The sequence below is a fragment of the Alexandromys fortis genome, unplaced genomic scaffold (assembly GCF_014885135.2).
Source record: "Alexandromys fortis isolate MF-2015 unplaced genomic scaffold, M_Fortis_MF-2015_v1.1 scaffold_91, whole genome shotgun sequence".
NCBI lineage: Eukaryota > Metazoa > Chordata > Mammalia > Rodentia > Cricetidae > Alexandromys > Alexandromys fortis.
This window is the reverse complement of record NW_026067968.1, coordinates 6,697,557-6,717,764: the sequence shown is the minus strand read 5'-3', so window position 1 is coordinate 6,717,764 and position 20,208 is coordinate 6,697,557. Positions and strand designations below refer to the sequence as shown.

The window sequence follows — 20,208 nt, the reverse complement described above, 5'->3', positions numbered from 1 at the left end:
CTAAGCATGAAAGCTCATTTCTATATTTTACCAACGGCACAACCGCTATTCTGCAGCCTTTTCCACCGACGGCTAGTGCCCTCGCTCCTCAGAGACCAGCATCAGGTCCAACCGGAACTAGTCTTTCCCGCTACACATCCTGATCTATCTGCAGAGAAGGGACACTGTCCTTTCTAGTCTGGATTCCTAGAATTCCTGGGATTGCTAGGTCATGGAGTTAGACCATATTTCTATTATAATAAATACTGCCAAATTACTTTCCAGAAAAGATGAAGTGGCTGGCAGCTGCAGGCAGGGTGCGAATGTCTGTCTTCACAGAGGAGTTCACAGCCGGCACTGTCTGGGGTCAGCCGTCCACATTTCCTCATACTTGGGTGTGTGAGGCTGGGGAAGAGAGACTGTTTCCGTGTGTTGGTTCTGATTAGTGAGCTTGTTTTTAACTGGTGCTTTCTCCACTCCGTTTGCCTGTCGACTGTGGGTACTGTCTTTGTGGGTGGGGTGGTAGGAACCGGTCTCCTGAGTTAAGGGCCAGGGGATGGAGGTTTGAATTCTCAATCTCTCACAGCTCAGTGTCTTGAATCTTTTAGGGTCTAAGTCCAAGTGTTTTGGCTCGGTTCCTCAGAGTCCGCCCAAGGTCAGAACACCCTGGGTGCTTCGGGGCTGGACCTCAGCCAGACTGCGCCTCTGGTGCTGCATCAAGAACACCCAGGAGATGCCTGCGGGCACCTTGAGGAAGGTCAGTGGCTCTGAGCCATTTAGTACCACCTGGATGCAGTGGATGGACGCCGTACCTAATGTTAAAGACCTGGAAGCTCTCGATAGGCCCCTTGCCACCGCGGTCTGCCAGACAAGGGAGGAGGAGGGGGAAGGCAGGAGCCCCAGCACCAGCAGGCTTTCCAGACTCAGTTTCCCGCAGCGAGGCAGTGTGTGAAGCAGGTCTACCAAGAATACTTAAGGCCCTGGGTTTCTGCCTTGGGGATCCTGCGAGAGCGCCGCGGGGGATAACTAAGCTACGCGGGGTCGAGACTCGGGGACCGCTGGGGTGGGCTGCTAGGGGGTGTCAAGGGCTGCTGCCACGGACAAAGCAACGGCACCACCCCAAAGCGCGGACCAATAGAATGAATGGGCTATAAATAGCCGCCAATGGGCTGCTGGCGACGCGTCCCTTAAGAGCTCCGGAGCAGCAAGCGGCCGCCGTTCGTCTGTGCTGCGCCTGGAGCTGGTTGGGCACTCTGCATCCCCGCTCTGTTCGGCATCCTGGTGAGCGGGTCCAAGGGTCAGGGGTAACCGCGCGGGGCGCCACGCGGAGGGGTGCGGGATTGGGGTGTCACGCGCAGCCGTGCTGCCGGGAGCGCGCACCGGACCCGCCCGGGACCAGGGATGCACGGGCGTCGGGTGCAGACGGTACAGACCCCGCTGACCTTGGCATCGTCCGGGGGAAGCCACGGAGGTCCCGAGCGGTCTGCAGGTCCCTGGAGGATGGTGTGCAGACCTCCTGACCCTGCGCTTTCCTGCAGCCCGTCGCCGCCGCCATGCCCTTCTCCAACAGCCATAATACGCAGAAGCTGCGCTTCCCGGCCGAGGATGAGTTCCCTGATCTGAGCAACCATAACAACCATATGGCCAAGGTGCTGACCCCGGAGCTGTATGCCGAGCTCCGTGCCAAGTGCACGTCAAGCGGCTTCACGTTGGACGACGCCATTCAGACTGGCGTAGACAATCCGGGTATGCACACCCCTGTAGGCGTCTGACTTCCGTCTCCCCAAAAAACCCCAGGGCAAGGGTCCCACTGCCCTTCCCTCAACCTCTGGCGGGCTGGGGTCCCCGATCCCCTTCCCGCGCTCAGCCGCAGGGGTCTGGGCAGCTCGCTCCAGCCTGGCGGTGACGTCACTGTCGCCGCGCCCCTCCCCCAGGCCACCCGTACATCATGACGGTGGGTGCAGTGGCGGGCGACGAGGAGACTTACGTCGTGTTCAAGGACCTCTTCGACCCCATCATTGAGGACCGGCATGGCGGCTACCAGCCCAGCGATGAGCATAAGACTGACCTCAACCCCGACAATCTGCAGGTGCGGGGCTGCCGGATCAGGGCGTGATGGGGAGAGGGGCCTCTGGGCTCACTCCCGCCACCACTTTGCGTCCTCAGGGCGGCGATGACCTGGACCCCAACTACGTGCTGAGCTCGCGGGTGCGCACGGGCCGCAGCATCCGCGGCTTCTGTCTCCCCCCGCACTGCAGCCGCGGGGAGCGCCGCGCCATCGAGAAGCTGGCAGTAGAAGGTAGGGGTCTGGTATCTGCCCGTAGAGCAGCTGGGACTGAGAGGGTCAAAGGTTCAGCCTTTCTTGCGCGGGGATACAGTTTGGGGCCGGGTACTTGCCCGCCCACCCGAGACTTGAACCCTGCACTCTGCAGCCCTATCCAGCCTGGACGGAGACCTGTCAGGCAAGTACTACGCGCTCAAGAGCATGACCGAAGCGGAGCAACAGCAGCTCATCGACGACCACTTCCTCTTCGATAAGCCTGTGTCGCCTCTGCTGCTGGCCTCCGGCATGGCCCGCGACTGGCCGGATGCTCGCGGTATATGGTACGAGCCCTCCCCCCCCCTCAGTCCGCCGGAGGGTGGAGCCCGGCCTGAGCTCACAGTTCCGTGCTTGGAGTCACCCTGTCCCAGCCCTCCGCGCAGGTGACCTTGATCCCGCAGGTGTGTGAGAACCTGCGGGAGGCCGCAGTCTCCAGGGATTTAAGGGTTGTGACCAGTCTCTCGGGAGCCGGTGCTTCTTGTTTTCTCTCCTCCTTCTCACCCCCATACCCCGCCGGGATTCTGCCAGGTGCCAGTGACGCAAAAGCCTCCGCACCCGTCCGGGCAGGGCTCCTACTCCTGCGGACTGTGAGGGCGGAGGCGTGCTTCCTCGGGGGGGGGGGGGGCTGCTCCGCCTGCTTCAGTCCCTTGCTTGCCACACACCACGTGATTGGTGCCCTGTTCGCCCTGTCTCCCTCCAGTGTGGCTGGGATGGGAGTCTTGGCGACAGCCCACACTGCTGTACCTCTCTAGAATAAGCACCTCCGTGACTTTGGAAGCTCTTTTGTTTGAGAGTCACCCATACGGTGTCGTTTTGGATGTGATCTAAGACCGTATTCTGGGAGGGTATTTGGCTTGACTGAACTCCTTCCCCAGGCACAATGACAATAAGACTTTTCTGGTGTGGATCAACGAGGAGGACCACCTGCGGGTCATCTCCATGCAGAAAGGGGGCAACATGAAGGAAGTGTTCACCCGATTCTGCACTGGCCTCACCCAGGTCAGGCCTGGTGCCCACACTCTAGGGGCTTGGTTCCTGGGAGGGGTTGGGGCAGAACCCAGAGTCCACATCTCCCCGCGTTCCTTGGGGCTTCCAGCCAGGTTTCCCCTCTGAACTCTCCCTTCCCCACCTCCAGATTGAAACCCTCTTCAAGTCCAAGAACTACGAGTTCATGTGGAACCCTCACCTGGGCTACATCCTCACGTGCCCATCGAACCTGGGCACTGGCCTGCGGGCAGGTGTGCACATCAAGCTGCCCCACCTGGGCAAGCATGAGAAGTTCTCGGAGGTGCTCAAGCGGCTGAGGCTTCAGAAGCGAGGCACAGGTGAGCGGCAGGCAGCACAGGTGAGGGGGCAGAGGGTTCGGGTTTCCTTGGTTCTGCTGACCTGTCTTCCCCCTCCCTAGGCGGTGTGGATACCGCTGCTGTTGGTGGAGTTTTCGATGTCTCCAACTCGGACCGCCTAGGCTTCTCGGAGGTGGAGCTGGTGCAGATGGTGGTGGACGGAGTGAAGTTACTCATTGAGATGGAGCAGCGGCTTGAGCAGGGTCAGCCTATCGATGACCTTATGCCTGCCCAGAAGTGAAGCCTGGCCCTCACCGTCACCAGCCTGCTGCTTCCTAACCTAATACCCGGGCAATGCCCGCCATGCATCCCTGATGTTTGCCGCTGCGGCTGAGCCCTTTAGCCTCGCTGTAGAGACTTCCGTCGTCCTGCGTAGAGTTTATTTTTTTGATGGCTAAGCTGTTGCTGACACTGAAATAAACTAGGGTTTGGCCTGCCCTATGTCTCATGAGTTGTGCCTCTCCTTTCCTAGGGACAGTGACATGGGTGAGTGGCCTGGCTGGCCATTTGTGCCAACTGGAAGATGGCATATTAGCCATAGAAGATACAGGGTGGAGAGGGAGGGAGGGAAGTGCTCTCTTAAGACTTTCAGTTCCAGCCTGAGCATCTAAGGACACTCCGTTTTGCAGGGTGGAGCCTAGTATTTCCTCAGCTCCAGCCAGAGGAGGGAGTCAGAAACTTGACCCGCTCCCAGTTCCTTTTTGCTGTCTTCCTGGCAGCCTGGAAATCCAAAGTTCCACCCCTTGCCCCTTGCTTCCTCCCCCCCCCCATCCAGGCCCCACCCTTCTCCAACACCTCCTCCAGCCTCCATCCTCTTCTTGGGGATGCTCAGCGGCCTCCTCTTGGTCCCTGAGCCCAGCCCTCCAGCCCCTTGCAGACTGCAGCAGGGTCCTTCCAGGCCACTCCCTTTTATTTACAGCTTGTTCTCCAGGGCCCCGATGGTTGCGAGGAGACATTCGTGCTCCCATTCATCTAGCTTTTGTGCCGCGTCATCTAGGAGACACAGTAACTCTGCTATGACCTATCATGGACAAGTCAAGGGGAAGGAGTTCCAAGGCTCACATCGGGGGCCCTGGACAGAAGACTGGGCTGCCTAAAGAGCCATCCTCCCGGTGGCCTATCCTGGCTGGGCCTCATGAAGGGATCTGGCCCACATTTGAAAGTGAGAAAGGACATCAACCCAGGGGCTGGAACTATGGTTCCCACCCACACAGCGCCTCCTCCAAGATGAGTCTTGTGCTGCCACCTACTGGTCGCTGTCACTACATGCTTGTCCACTAAAGATCACGGACATTGGAACATGGTATACTACTCATCCACCTCGTTGGGTAGGCTGGGCGCAGGGCAAGGCAGGTCCCCTGGGAGTGCTCCTCTCCTTGGATGTCCTAATTAGTTCCTAGCTAGCACTTTTGTCAAGAAGGCCGGGGGCCTAGGCTAGACCAGGATGGGGGCTGGCATCAACTCAGCTTTGATGTCCTCCAACCAGTGGCTGGCCCAGCCACGCTGCAGGCTTCAGTCTGGTGACAAGAAGCGGTCCTTCGACCACCTCCATGGACAAAGCAGGGAAGGATGCAGGCAGGGACAGTAGGCACAAGGGGACATGTATGGCCAAAACACTCCATGTCTGCTGTTACAACCTCAAAAACAAAAACAGAACGGCAGGAGACAGGAACACAGTACCCCTGCAGTGTGGTTCAGCTTCCTATAACTGCCTGGAACACTGCCCTTCCTCCTTCCCCTTGAACGGAAGACAGACTGTGTCCCACTGGAAGTGGGCAGAGCACTGAGCATCCCTCTCCCCACCCAGACCCTAAGGATCTGGAGAACTACAGGTGGGAACCCAACTCTGTCTATGCATGCCTCACTGCACATCCAGGAAGACCCCAGTGGGCAGAATTTAGCCTGAAAAGATTTTGAACCTCAGGATTCTCCTGGTATCTGGGCTTTCCTACGTACCCCAAACTCTTCCAGCCAGCAGGAGAATTTGGGTGCTTGCGCCCCCTCTGCTCTGTGCTGCGTGTTTCACTGTAAGCAGCACTGGAGCTGGGGCTGAAGCAGGGTTTGTACGCATGCCACTCTGATGGCTCCATCTGCCTGCCTGCGCTCACCAAATAGCCCTTCTTTTCCTCTGGATTTGAGAGTCAAATGAATTCACTGAGCCTGGCTTCGCCCTACTGGGATGGAACCTGGGGGTGGATGCAAGGAGGAAGGCACCGTGCACCTAGGCGGCAGGGGTGGGGCACAGCTCCCTAGGGCACCTGGGTCACACTAAGCGTCCCCCGCACACCTGGGAACACCCTGATTTCTTGCCAGGAACAGCCAGAGAAGAATTTCAAGTTGGAGCCACCAGCCACTGCTTGGGGTTGTCCTTTGATAGGGATGAGGGGTGAGTGCTCTGTCCACCGAGACTCTGTAAGTGGGGTTCCTAACCTCCAATCACCCACGCTAACAGAACCCCTCCCCCAACGCCACCTTGGCACTGAGAGAATTTCTAGACACTGACTAGGAAGACTCTAAGCCTACAGAAATAACCAGGAGACACAACTGCTTAGAGCAGGAAAGAACTGGTCAGGGCTGTTTACCTGCAAAGAGCCCAGCCAACCCCACCCCTCCCACTTTGCTCCGGCAAACTTCACACTCACTGGCGTATAGACAGGCTGAGGAAGCAGAGAGGCAAGCACGGGTTATAAAACAGCTCGTACCGAGATCCCACACAGATTATGTATGGAAAAACCCCCAGAACAGTCGTCGGCTGTGGGTGGTGGGGGAACAGGTGATTTCCTTCTTTATACTTCTTTTTCCAAATTTCCTTCAGTGAACATGCACTGCTTATATAAGGCAATGCTTTTCGCTCTGTTGAGGGTCAAACCCGGGCCTTTGCACACGCTAGATAAAGTGCTCTGCCACTGGGCGACACCCCCAGCCCTCTCTTGCCTCCAGTGAGTGGCAGCTGGGATTATGGACGTGCGCTACTGTGCCTTTTGCAGTACAGTGTTTAGGATTAAACTAAGGGCTTTGTACTACTAGAGATCTGCTGACTGAGCTATTGCCCCAGCCTCACCCCAGTAAAATTGGGAGTATTGTTCTTTTTTCTTCTATTTATATTCTAAGAATTTAATGTATCACAGTTGGTAGGTAGTCCATTAAAACAGTACCAGGAAGGAATCCACTGCCACCCTATTCTGATGGTGAAACTGAGGCTCAGATTCTAGGTCAAGTGGAGCTCAGTTAAACCTAGTCATGGGCTTACTTCCCCTGCTTTTTAACTTTGGGGCTTTCAGGACTCTCAGGGGTGGGTCCTGCTTCTCCCAATAGTAGTTTAGAAGGCTGCAATTGCCTGCAGGGTTCCTTACACTGCACTTCTTCCTGACCAGCCTGGTACTTAGCAAGCCTCCCAGGTGTCCAAGGCAGCTACCCATTGCACTCACAGGGTTGCAGGTTAACTCTCTCTTCCACAGTAACAACCTAAGAAGCTGGGACCCACGTCTGGGTCAGGCAACTTCCCACTTCTCTTCAACACTGCTCTCTGCTTTGCTGAGGACACAGCAAGGGTTTTGGCTGGGGCTCACGTCCTGACTCCCATACCTTGTCAGATATAGTTCCCACTTAAAGATGAAAAGTAGCTGGTGTGGTGACATGCACCTTTAGCCACGGCAGGTGGATCTGAGTTCCAGGCCAGCCAGGACTCTTAAGTACTGTTGGCTTATGGTACCCTGGTAGGAGGACAACGCTTTGGTCCTTAGCTTGGCTAGGTGCTAAGACTGACATTCAAGCAGCCACCTTGGGATGCAAGTATGAAGCATGCAGGTGGCAGGTGGGATCCTGTTTGTACCACCTAGTCACTAGGTTCTAGTGGGAACTTGTATGGGGCCTAAACCATTCCAGGGAGGGATCAACTGGGACCGGCGGTCCAGAGCTCGCCACAGCAGCCTCACTGCAGAGCAGGCCAGGCCTGGGGTCACTGGGGTTGGAACGTGGGTGGAATGGAGGCAGACCAGGCTCTGGGTGGCCCCAGGCCTATCTACGCTTAAATGACTCACTAGGTTGGGCTGATAGTGTCAGGCTGTCTGGTGGCTTTGTGTCCACCTCACAGCAGGGCTCCATTTTGCATATTCTACCGGGCTTATACCAGCAAAGTGGTCCTGCTCCAGTGCATTCTGAAGCTGCCTCAGTGTTCCCTTTAGCTTGTGTGCTTGGCCATTTCCTTTCCTCGTGCTGACCATGCCAAGGGTCTTCCAAAACAAATCTGTTCCATTGAAAGTGAAGTCTAGTTCTGAAAAATGTGCCTCTGTCTACTCAGCAGCCCTGTGCATGTGGAGGGGACTCGGATGAACCCGATGTTCAGACAGAAGGGCAGCTCATCCCAGCCAGACCTGGAGCTGTGGACTCTGGCCTGCCAGGGACCACCTGCGCTGCTGCCTGAGCAGCTGCTGCCTGAGAGAGGCCTCACCTCTTCCTCAGTCCTGGATAGAAGGGGCCAGGAGCTGCTTTTCTCTGGCCTCCAGTCAAGGATGACACGACTTTGCTTCTTTAGCAGAGTCTCAGTGTTTGCTTAAGTCCACTCTGTAATGCAACCCTGCAAAATGTGTGGTACACTTCCTGCCACCATGACAAAAGGACATGCAGCAGGGTAACAGGGTCCGCTCCCTAGGACTCATAGGATGGGGGAGGGGTGTGGCTAGTGGGCAGGGAGCGGCAGGTACAGGCCCAGAACACCAAGGTAGTCTGAAATGGCCTCCTGAGGTTGGAGGCTCCAGCTCTGAGGCTCCTCTACCCAGGACTTCTGGGACTGTGCCAATGAAAATAACTATCTGCTGCTTCCACGACTGCTGTGAGAATGTGTCTGCAAGGCCCACGCCTGCTGGCAACTCCCTCGAGGAGGCAAGCCAGTGCAAATCTTGCTTTAGAAGGCGTGGCAGAGTCAGGCTGCATGTCAGGCCTTTCTTCCAGATCTCTGGAGCCAGTCATCCCTACAGTGAGGTCTGTCTTGGTCTGGGAATGGCACACATATTCCCCAAGGAGCCAGGTCACTCTGTAGTGAAGTCCTGAGGATGGAGTACCCTAAGAAGTGCATTGTCTCAGATATACCCTACTGAGGACTTGCTGGTGTCGGGAGATGAGCTGGGCTCTGTGGTGCCTTCCCACCTACGGCTCCTCCCTCTTCCGCTGCACTTCCTGTGCCTGTCATCTCTGCCTTTGTCCTACTGGTGCTACCCTTTGGCCTCCTACATGACCCAGTCTGTCCCTCTCTGCCTGGACACTGAGCTTCTCAACAATAGGGGAGTCTACACCTTGTCCATTTTTGCACCTCTAGGATCAGCACGAGGTATTCCAGAGTAGCCCCCTCCCCCAAATCAACAGAGATACATCGTAACTGACAAAGGGCCCTGAGCAGTTAACCATTCCCTCCCCCTCCCAATCTTCTGATTTGAACTTAATCTTCAATACTTAAGTCCTGATTACAGCAAAGTCTGGGGCAGTGCAGGAAGCAGATGTCCAGCTTCCTGAGCCCTGAACAACACTGAGGGTACAGCACTGAAGGTGTGACAGGAACGGCCGAGATCCCAGGATGGGTATGGCTTAGCTCTGGAGAGTAAGGACAGCTGGGTGTGGTCAGTCAGCAAGAGTCACAGGAGCACTCGCTTCTCGTTTACTTATGTGCATTGGTGTTTTGCCAGGGGTATTGGGTCCCCTGGAACTGGAGTCACAGGCAGTTGTGAGCTGCCATGTGGGTTCTGGGAATTGAACCTGGGTCCTCTGGAAGGGCAGTCAGTGTTCTTAATCGCTGAGTTATCTCTCTAGCCTCCTCGTTTCTCTTTTTAAAATATATTTTTATAGCCGGGTGGTGGTGGCGCACGCCTTTAATCCCAGCACTTGGGAGGCAGAGGCAGGCGGATCTCTGTGAGTTCAAGACCAGCCTGGTCTACAGAGCTAGTTCCAGGACAGGTTCCAAAGCCACAGAGAAACCCTGTCTCAAAAAACCAAAAAAAAAAATATATATATACATATATATTTTTTATATGTGTCTGTGTGTCATGTGTGCAAGTGCTTGCAGAGGCCAGAAGGGGGCACTGGACACACTGGATAGAGATGCAGCCGAAGCTGTCTGATGTGGGTGCTAGGAACTCAGCTTCCCTCAAGAAGCAGCAATTGCTCTTAGCTGCTGAGCAATCTTTCCAGCCCATTTATTCCTCATTCTAGTGAGGCTCCACAAGGCCCCAATTTACCAATGACCAGGAGTCACAAGATGAGTACCCAGGGTTCTCGGAAAATAAGGAGCTCTGGGTTTGCAACCAATCAGCTTACCCACACTGACATAAAAAGACCCACAGCCAAGCAAAGTCAGTGCCAGGGGGAAAAACCATTATGTGGCATGTTTCCTTGGCCACAGATTGTTGGGGTCTAGTCCATCCCCCAAGGTGAGCCCTTGGGACAGATGAGGCTTTCCCATGGAGGAGAATCATGGTTTGTGACGTGAGGAAGCACTGGCTCCTCCAATGCCCAAGGCCGAGGCTTACTACTTTTTCACAGGCTGAGATCCAAATGGTAGCTGGGAGATGGTGGCACATGCCTTTAATCTCAGTCATACTGTAACTCCAGTATTTAGGTAGACTGAATTAGGTTTGGGATTAGAAAAGCTACATGGTGAGTTCCAGCCCAACACGGGCTAAAATCTGTCTCAAAATACAAACAAAAGCCAGGCAGTGGTGGCACACATCTTTAATCCCAGCACTCGGCTCTCTGTGAGTTCGAGGCCAGCCTGGTCTTAAAGAGCTAGTTTCAGGACAGGCTTCAAAGCTACGGAAGAACCCTGTCTTGAAAAGCCAACCAACCAATCAACCAAACAAACAAACAAATAAAAACAAAAGTAAAGAAACCCAGGGCTTGGCATGGTGGTACACACCTTTTTATCTCAGTACTTGGGAAACAGAGGCAGGAGACGTGAATTTCAGGCCAGCCAGCTAGCCAAGGCCTGCTGAGAAACCCTATCTCAAAAATCAAAGCAACAGCCAGGGAGTGGTGGCGCAAGCCTTTAATCCCAGCACTTGGGAGGCAGAGGCAGGTGGATTTCTGTGAGTTTGAGGCCAGCCTGGTCTACAAGAGCTAGTTCCAGGACAGGCTCTAAAGCTACAGAGAAACCCTGTCTTGAAAAACTAAAAAAAGAAAAAAAAAATCAAAGCAACAATCATAACAAAATCCCCGAAAGTAAAACAAGGCAGAAAACTAAGGAGCATTCTTACCTAGCTGTGAGCCATGAGTTACATGGCTAGCCTGGCAAAGCACACCCATGTGTATGCAAGAAAAGGAGATGGAGCTTCCCTACAAGCCTTACGTTGTAGGGTGGGGACGGCAGGCAGCCAACTGTGGACTCCAGTGTCCTGCAGGGAGCGCTGTCTGAGGAGCACCAACAGCCTCTCACTTGCTGGCACCTGTGTGCTAGCTAGCCTCACTGCCTCTCCCCTGACCCCTCTCAAGAGGATCTCATTATGAAGATCCACTGTCCTGAAAGTCACTTTGAAGATCAGAGATTTTTCTGCAACCTCCACCCCTGCCAGATGATGGTATCCATTTTTCTTACTAAGTTTCCACTGGTTGGCAATGTCTTCTCCCAAGAGCCTTAAGAGCTAATGAGAGGGCTAATCCGGAAGAGGAGTGATCCCTGCCAAGTGGCTACTAAAATGGCACCTGTACCCAGGCCCTGGATGTGCTCTGTCATAGTCACGCCCTGGCACATTATGTCAGGGTTCTTGCAGAGTGGCTCTGATGTTCAGGCTGCCCGTTTGTTCTCTGACTAGCAGGCCTGAGTCAAAAGTTATTGTCTTTCTTTTTCTGTTTGTTTTCTTTTGTTTTGTGAGACAGGGTCACACTGTGTAGCCCTGGCTAGCTCAGAACTCAGATCTGCCTGCCTCTGTCTCACATGAGCTGGGATTAAAGGCTGCGCCACCACACCACATTGTGCCATTCTGACTTTCGGAGGAGGCAGCTGGGAGGGGTTAGAACCACTGGGCCAAGAAAGGAGTCTGTACTGAACCTACCGTTCAGTGGTACTAGTATGTTTAAGGTCTTTTGGTTCAATCCCCAGAAACACACAAACACACACAGTCTGTCTCTCAAAACAACAAAAACAAAAACAACAACAACAACAACAAAAAACCCCAAACCAAACAAAAACCACAAAAATGGCTTGACAGGCAGTGGTGGTTCACACCTTTATTCCCAGCACTGGAGAGGCAGAGGCAAGTGGGCCTGAGTTTGAGACCAGACTGGTCTATATAGTAAGTTCCAGGACAACCAGGGCTATAAAGAGAAACCTCATCTGGGATGGGGGACAAAAAATACAATGTTTTTCCAGACAAGAAGATTCATTCTACCAAGAGTTCAAGATCAGGCCAAGCTACACGAGATACTCTGAAAAAAACCAAAACCAAAGGTGTCTGTGCACCAGACTGCCAGACCTATCAAGGCACACACATCAATTACCAGGCCACTCTGTCTAGTCATCATTGCCCATCCACCCTCTTTGTGGCCAGGACAAGGTCTTGTTCTGAACAGCTGTCTTGAAGAGCAGTACTATGAGCTATAGGACCCCTGAACTGATATACTGAGAAGACTTGTACTAATGCACTGACCAGCCGCAAACTGAGAACAGAAATGTGCACCACCACACCTGGCTCTAATTCAGTTTCTGCAAAGGTGCTACCTCCCCCCCCCCCCCAGTAAAATACATTTTGAAATGGTCCTGCTTCAGAATGGTACTCACTCTCCCTAGGCCTTCCTACGCCTGAGATCCTCTGCTACATCACAGGGGAGAACTCAGCACCCATGAACTTGCTCCCCGGCAAAGTACTTTTTAAACCCATCGGGTCCCCCCCATGTTAAATTAATTCACACTGCCCTTGAACTCCTGACACTTGCCTCCACCTCCAAGTGTGGGGATGACCTGTTTGTGCTCCACCACAGGGAGCCTTCGATTTCTGCACAGTGGACCAGCATTTCCAGGGATGAAAAGAGGTCCTAGAAGTCTAGCACATTTGTATATGGTAGGAAAGTTAGCATATTAACCCTAGCTTCAGGATCACACTGCCCGCCAGGTTCCCTAACTTGAGACATTCCCAGGAAGTAGACAAAAATAGATAGATAGATAGATAGATAGATAGATAGATAGATAGATAGATAGACAGACAGACAGACAGACAGACAGATAATGTGGCACTGTCTAGGTCTCAAACTTCTTTCAATATTAATGCTTTATTTTGGACTTTGAAGAAAGGACATGTTCCTCATATGTTGCCACTAATAAACATCAATTTTAGTAAACTTTCTAGTTAGGCAGTGGCACCACACACCTTTGATCCCAGCACTCAAGAGGGAGAGGCAGAAGGATCTCAAATTTGAGGCTAGCCAGGTTTACAGAGTAAATCCCAGGACAGCCAGGACTACACAGAGAAAACCTGTTTTGAAAAAACAAACAAACAAACAAACAAACAAACAAACAAACAAAAAAAACAAAGTAAGCCTTCTAAATACAACCAGTTCAGGAATATAGCAACTGTTGATACTTCTCTTAGAGACAGTTATTCATTTGATCCATACATTAAAATGCATCCAGATAGCAACAAAACAAAACCCAGCAGAGTGTGTGCATTCACACAGGAAGAGACTGTGCTCATCAGGGCTCATGGTAGACTCCTAGCACCCCACTGGCTGTGAGAATGTCGTGATGGAAAAGCAGTTAGCATGAGCCTTTTCCTTTTCTTTGGCTTTGGCTGGCTTGCCATGTAGTCCAGGCTGGCCTCAATTTGCAGAAATCTACCCACCTCAGCCCCCAAGTGCTGAGATTAAAGTTGTGCATCACCACGCCCAGCATGAGCCCTGTTTGACGGCAGGTATTATGTTTGGGGGCCGTCCCCTGATTAGATTTCTGGAGTAAGATTCTTTGAGATGGGGTCTCACTAGGTAGTCCTGGATGTCAAGGACCTCACTACAGAGATCAGCCCACTTTGGTCTCCCAAGTGCTTTGATGGAAGGTATGTCACCATACCCAGCTTAGGGCAAGATTAAGGGAGTAACAGCTGGTCATGACCCTTAAAGAACAGTTCAGAGGTTCTACCTTGATGAGGAAAGTGCTAATTAGCAAAGATACAGTGGCCAAGAGCAGCGAAGGGCACAGTCTGCATGTGTAACGCAAGAGAAGCCCATGTGTACAGCACCCATTCTTGTCCTGGTGGGCCCTGCGATCCTTTAGAACGTAAAGGGATATAAACACAGCTGGCAGCAGGCCAGGAGGCCGGACAGTCTCCTGACTTAACAAGGCAGGGCTACAGCAGCACTTCTCTCTAGAGGTCCTGAATCCCGGCACTATGAGATGTATGACTTCAGGGTCACAGGGCAAGCAGTTTCCTGGAGTCTTAGCAGACCTTGTTAGGGTCCTTCCTCCTACTGTACTGCTGCTTGCCTGGCCACTTGTCCTGTGTCTTCCCCCCCCCCCTCCTTTTCCCTTTTCCACCCCCCCCCCCCCCCCCCCATCCCCCCCCCCCCCCCCCCCCGCCCTTGTTTAGTCACGTGCTCTCCTGGGTTTCCAGTCCACAGTGGTCCCACCGCACAGACTGCACTCATCAGTCTTTTCTTTACCTCACTCAGTGTTCCCAGAGTCCAGCTAGAGCCTGCAGCAGACCCGCCCCCAGCTGGCCATACTGTCTAAAGGCCTCTGCTGGGCTTTCTTGTCTTCTAGTGCTCGCTCCTTAATGAATTCCAAAAAAGCTGCTAGAGACGGCTAACAACCAGAAACACAGCTGGAAAACCCCTGCACCTTGCAGGGAAAAGCAGTTGACACGAGGCCTAGTGAGTTGTCCTAATCACAGCTCTGCTCTTTTGCAGGCCTTGGGGACTCTGTGTCCTCTGGTGTTCCCAAGATGCTCTGCAATATAGTTCATACTACTTTTCACTATATCCCATTCCAAGCCTTCATTTCTTTTTAAAGGATAGTGTGTGTGTGTTAACATGCACATGAGTGCAAGTGTCCATGAAGGCCAGAAGTGCTGGATTTACTACCACTCACCTACCAGATATGAATGCTGGAAATTAACCCCTGCCCTCATCAAATGTAGTATGTGCTCCTAACTGCTCAGCATCCTTTCCAGCGTCTTATTCCCACTTCTTGTTTACTGGCTGACTGCTGGAATGGACGCTTCAAGGAGACAGGTATCTGTGTCTTTACTCAACCATGCTGTCTTGAGAGTGACTTGACCACAGCAGACAAGACAACAAACAGCTGTGACTTAAGCGGGAGTCCAGATTTCCTGACCCAGGTAAGAACCAATTAATAAAGAGCTAACTAACAACTCTCAATCAATATACCAATATCCCAGAACATTAGAATGTTACACTAAGTGTCAAGTCCATCACCTCTCTATACACCCACGTGGGCTCTGGAACAAGCTGCAGAGCTGATTCATGTGTGAATCACAGAGAAGGGAAGGAATCTCAGGACCGCATGGAAAAACCCACTCAGTGATATCAGGGTCTGGTCCCTCAAGGGAATGCACGGTCCCCAAGGACTAAGCAGCGACTGCCTCTCCTGGGGACTAGGAGGGCTTCACAATGTCCTTCGCCTCTACTCAGCCCAATGGTGGAGGCAAGCAGCATGCTTCAGGACTGCCTTAGACTGAGGCTTCGTACACCATTAGGAGACAGTGCAAGATTTTACTGAGAAAAAGTGAATTTTTAATTATCTTGTGAATCTACTTAGAAAAACACACACAAGCAATGTTCACAACTATAAATTTAAACCTTTTGCACTAAAAAAAACCCCCCAAAACACAAAACAAACACAAAACCACAGGCATGAACTGTAAACCTGTATTAATTATCAACTAGTCTTAAGGTTAATTCTTAGCAGTAATTCAGTATTTTCCTTCTTGGCAATTGTAATGTTGTAGCACCAAATGATCTCCCACAGAGGTACTAGTAATGCTGGCTGCCAGTGTAAGGAGCTGTTTCCAATACAGTGCTTCCTTCCCACACACACCATCCACTCACACCACACACAGGAGTCATGTGCAGATGGTGTCCACTCTGACTCCCAGGGCAATGGAAACCAGACAGAGGCACGGGGTCACAGACTTTAATGTAGTGCATTCGTAGAAAAGGCCAGCCTTCGCTCCCAGGCGTGCTCTCGTCCTCAGACTTTAATGTCATGATTTAGAAGATGCAGACGTTATTGCCTAAATATTATTCTATACATTTCCATCAGTGTTCTGGAAAACACCTTAAATTGCTACTTAATTTACACCATAATTACTGGGTTACAGCTTTAGCTCATTGGCAATTTTGGAAGCAATATTTTTGAAAGCTATGGATGTCCCTGATATCCGTTTAAACCGGACCCCATTCAGAGACAGTCTTGGCAGCTTACAGACTTCCATTTCCCACTGCACCAGGTTCTCTGCGTGCCCGTCGCCATGGACACAGAAGAGCAGGAAGCGTTCCCTCTGCTCATAGTCGCAGTTATTGGCATCCAGGACTTTGCGGATCTCCCGCATCATATCACTGGGATCCATGGAACTAGTGGTTTTCATACTCCAGGTGAAGCGCAGTGAGCGAGGTTTTGCCTCTTTGTTTTCATCCTTTTGTTCCGAAGATACATTGCGACTGAAATGTACAGGGGCATGGTGATTTTTAATTTCACTGAAAACAGAACCTTTTCTACCTCACTCACTTGATTATCGATAACTTTAGCACAAATGGTAACTGACCCCATGCACCTCACATTTACCAAGAGGCACACGTGTATATCCCCAATCTCTAAACATAAATAACGCACACAAAAAATCTACCTGGCTGGGAAATGTCCAGGAGGCAGCTGTACTCCGGTGAGTACTGACAGCAACCTCCTGCTCTTTCACCCCCAGCTTCTCTATTACTATAGTTATGCTTGACACATGTACCACACAGACCAGAGCTCAAAGGCTGACTCAGCATTCCCAGCTTAGTACTACTGCTCCTCAGTTAGAGGAGTACACAGCTAAGCCACCATCTACCTTGTTGTTTCTCTATTTTATTAAAATTTCAATTTTATAGTTGAAAATATCCAAGTCATGGTCCTGTGGTACTAGCCACTCAGGAGGCTGAGTAGATCACGGGAGTCCAGGAGCTTGAAGAAAGCCTGAGTAACAGTGAGGCCCATCTCAAAATAGGGAAAACCAAACACTACAAATACCCACAACTCAGATGATCTAATCCTAATGAAACAGACGAAGAAATGAAATGCTCCAGCTCACTTTTCTGTGGATAACTGAAATGACTGGTCTGCATGAGGTGAGGGCTAAATTGCTACGTTAGACACTCCACAGGTTATAATGGCAGGCATGAGCTTGGCACAATTTGGGAATAAGGGAACCTTAGGTAAGGAGGCAAACAGCAGAAAAACTATGGGCAGTCTGTTGGAGAGTCACAGAGGAGGAGTAAGGCGGCAGACAGGACTGACCGCATACACCTTAGTAACATTCAATGGAAGCAGAAGCAGAGGTTGGGTGTGATTTTGTGTGTGTGCGTGCTTTCTCTCTTTTGTGGAAATGGTGGTCTCATGAGGCTCAGGCTGCCCTGCCCTCCTGGTCCCCCTGCTCTACATCCCAAGTACTAGGACCATAGGTGTACGCTACCATGTTTGCTAAGTTTCTGTTTTCAACAGGGACATCGTCAGCAAACACACAGAGGCAGGAAAGTGCAGAATGTACTAAAGACCACCCCAGAGCAGGGATCCACCACCCTGGGTCAGAGTGGCATGGCAAAACCACTAGCCCTTACAGAGCACTTGCATGGCAAACCTTGTGCTGCTCCATACCAGGAAGACGGTTCCACCATCACCTTCCTGTTGTGCATGGGCAATACACATGGAAAAGCAGAGCCTGCTCTAAGCTGGGACAGGCCTGGGAGGAGACTGCCTATAGCTCACTCCAAGTCTACCGTGAAAAGGCAGTTTACACAGTGCGCAGGGTCTAACAGGGACAGTTGGTCGAGCAGCAGGTGCCAAGGAAGATTCTCCTTTGGAACTGTAGCATCATCATAACTTGCACTGGAAAGCATGGTAGGAGGCCTACCACTAGAAATGGAATCCTGAGGCTACCTGTGATTCTACAGGCACAGTGAGTGCTACAGAAAACCCAAAGGCAAACATGAATTTACATAGTATCATTTTAAGAGAAACACCACCCTCAGCCTTCCCAAACTTATTCAAGGCATCAAGGCACAAATGTAAAGCAAGGCTGAGGGTGCTCAGGAAGGCTCTCATGGCACACCAGTGCCCTCTTGTGGCTGCTGGCATGCAAAGCTGTCTCCTAGATCCAGCAAGCCAAGTCAGCAGCCTCAAGAACATTCTAGAATCAGAACCTTGCCGCAGCCCCAACCAGGCCCACTGTACTTAAATGAATAACCAAAAATAGCAATGATCATCTAGGCCATAACAATGAGGTAGTTAAGTACTTAGAAAATATTTGAAGTAAAAAGCATTTCCCTCACCTTGAGCCCTCATATCTCCCGTTCCTCTCATATTCAGTTGGAAGCCTCAATGGACAGAACGTAGAAGCAAAGGAAAGTGGAAAAGAGAAAAGAAATCTTACACACTGGTCCACAGCTACCCGTTCATCAACACAAACATCATAAAAATGGTATTTCGGTTACCACTAAACTAATTTAAACTCCTCCTCCATCTGACCGCTGATGATTATCCCCATGAGGACAAAGCCGTGGGAAGGGGCAGCCGTACATTCACGCCAGTTTTCTTCCTGCTGTGCGCACTCATGGCTTTGGACTATAGCTGCTCGGTTCTATGTTCTATTACCACACCACACTGTATAACTTCCATTTAAAAAGAAGTGAGGTTATCAGTAGAACTCTACACTCTAATACAACACATTTGTCCAATGAAAATTTGCTATTTGGGAAGATCACCTAAACATCATGAAGTGGTACTTGCAACAAAAAGGGTTTTTTTAATCTCCACTTTTTAAGATATCATGTTTCATAAACAAAAAATGTAACCTGGCCTTCCTGAGAGGCACACGAGCAGGAATTAAAACAATAACAGCATCTCTTGATGTAGCCCCGGCTGTCCCAGAATTTAGTATGTAGACTAGGCTGACCTTGAAGCTCACAGGGGTCTGCCTGTCTCTGCCTCCCAGGTGGCATTAGGACGTGCACCACCTGGTCAGAGGCAACCTTCACAGCAGGGTTTCTGCACATTCCAAGGACATCAATATCTGTGATTTGTCAACACCAAAAATATTAACCCACTGGAACTACACTAACTATCATGCTCTAGTACAACAATGACATACGGTTTCTTCATTGGGAAGTGACTTTTTAGACAAAATGCTGTTTGCTCTTCAACTCTCCAAAAATATACAACATTTTTGCTGTGAGACTGTTCACACCTGAGTTTCTAACTAAGCCAAACCAAATGAAGTAGGAGGATTTTATGCCTGTCTCCAACATTAGAGTATCAGCTACCTTGTCACATAAAGCTTTTGCCAATTCCATCCTCAGTAAAACACTTACCTTCTGCATGCTTTGAAGCTAAATCAGTAATTGTACACATGATTACTGAACATCTCATTCTTTAAACAGGAGCATGCTAAGTGCTATTAGTACCAAGACAGAATTTATCTGGATGCTAAACGATTCTACTGAAGAAAGAGAGTGCACAAGGCATGCACAGGCCTTCTGCTGAGTGGGTGCTACAATTCCTTTAATATGCCCAACAGAGTTAATCTAGTTCTTTCCAGTTTCCTTTCAAGGATATGAGAATTTAGTTCTTAGCAGAAAGTTTAGTTTTAAAGAAAACAAAACAAAACAAACAAAAACCAAAACCAAACAACAACAAAACAGGACCAAAAAGCCAAACCTGGTGTTAATTGCAGGAGCCATTTGGGGTAGGTGGGGTGAGGATTGAAAAGAAAGTGTACATATAGGAATAAAAGTGTACATATATAAATCCTACCTTTTGATAAACCTGAATGACATGTTTCTAAAAGAAATTAAGCCAAAAAAAAATTAACAAAAAAGACTTGTACAAATTAAACAGAAAATCTAATTAATTATAGAAAGAATGGGAAAACAAACAAACCATGGCTCCTCTTCTGGCCAACAAGCAATAAAAACAACATTTGTTGAAGAAGTAAAATTATTATAAACATTTAAATTTTGAGCATGTCGTCTTTTAAAATGAAACATAAAAACATGTTTAGCCACAATAACTAAATCTATTAGAAACTTTTTAAAAAGATTTATTTATTATGTTTAGTGTTACTCCTGCATATATGCCTGCAAGCCAGAAGAGGGCACCAGATCTTATTACAGATGGTTGTGTCAACATGTGGTTGCTGGGAATTGAACTCAGGACCTCTGGAAGAGCAGCCAGGGCCCTTAACCTCTGAGCCACCTCAACAGACACTCATTAGAAATGTTTTAAAGGTATAAGTCAGTCTTTATAAAAAATTAACATAATCATGATGTTACTATTAATACAGGGTCTTGCTGTATATATCAAAGGCTGGTCTTGCCCTTACA

At 50.5% G+C, this 20,208-nt stretch overlaps 2 protein-coding genes across 8 annotated transcripts in view; one reads left to right on the top strand and one right to left on the bottom strand.

The window, feature by feature from the left end:
• Positions 1-1,127: 1,127 nt before the first annotated feature.
• On the top strand, positions 1,128-4,093 carry Ckb (creatine kinase B). Its single transcript, XM_050154764.1, has 8 exons — positions 1,128-1,260; positions 1,518-1,725; positions 1,914-2,068; positions 2,146-2,278; positions 2,412-2,583; positions 3,175-3,298; positions 3,435-3,624; positions 3,705-4,093. The coding sequence occupies exons 2-8, from the start codon at positions 1,533-1,535 to the stop codon at positions 3,881-3,883; spliced, it is 1,146 nt and encodes a 381-aa protein (XP_050010721.1). The 5' UTR covers positions 1,128-1,260; positions 1,518-1,532; the 3' UTR covers positions 3,884-4,093.
• Positions 4,094-15,746: 11,653 nt separating this feature from the next.
• Mark3 (microtubule affinity regulating kinase 3) overlaps positions 15,747-20,208 on the bottom strand; it is an 89,871-nt gene continuing 85,409 nt past the window's right edge. For 2 of the 7 annotated variants that reach the window (XM_050154754.1, XM_050154757.1), the window contains exons 16-18: positions 19,640-19,666; positions 18,160-18,204; positions 15,747-16,293 (exon numbers count right to left, since the gene is read on the bottom strand). In XM_050154754.1, the coding sequence (XP_050010711.1) occupies positions 15,948-16,293; positions 18,160-18,204; positions 19,640-19,666 (418 nt within the window). In that variant the 3' untranslated portion in view covers positions 15,747-15,947. The remainder of the gene's footprint in view (positions 16,294-18,159; positions 18,205-19,639; positions 19,667-20,208) is intronic. The other 5 variants (XM_050154760.1, XM_050154755.1, XM_050154758.1 and 2 more) reach the window with 3 other exon arrangements.

What these genes read in the sequence shown, in the direction of transcription:
- Ckb (XM_050154764.1), top strand. Translation starts at nt 1,533, where the DNA reads ATGCCCTTCTCCAACAGCCATAATACGCAGAAGCTGCGCTTCCCGGCC. An exon ending in TCAACCCCGACAATCTGCAG is followed by an intron (nt 2,069 to 2,145) that starts GTGCGGGGCTGC and finishes TTGCGTCCTCAG; the next exon opens with GGCGGCGATGACCTGGACCC. An exon ending in CGAGAAGCTGGCAGTAGAAG is followed by an intron (nt 2,279 to 2,411) that starts GTAGGGGTCTGG and finishes TGCACTCTGCAG; the next exon opens with CCCTATCCAGCCTGGACGGA.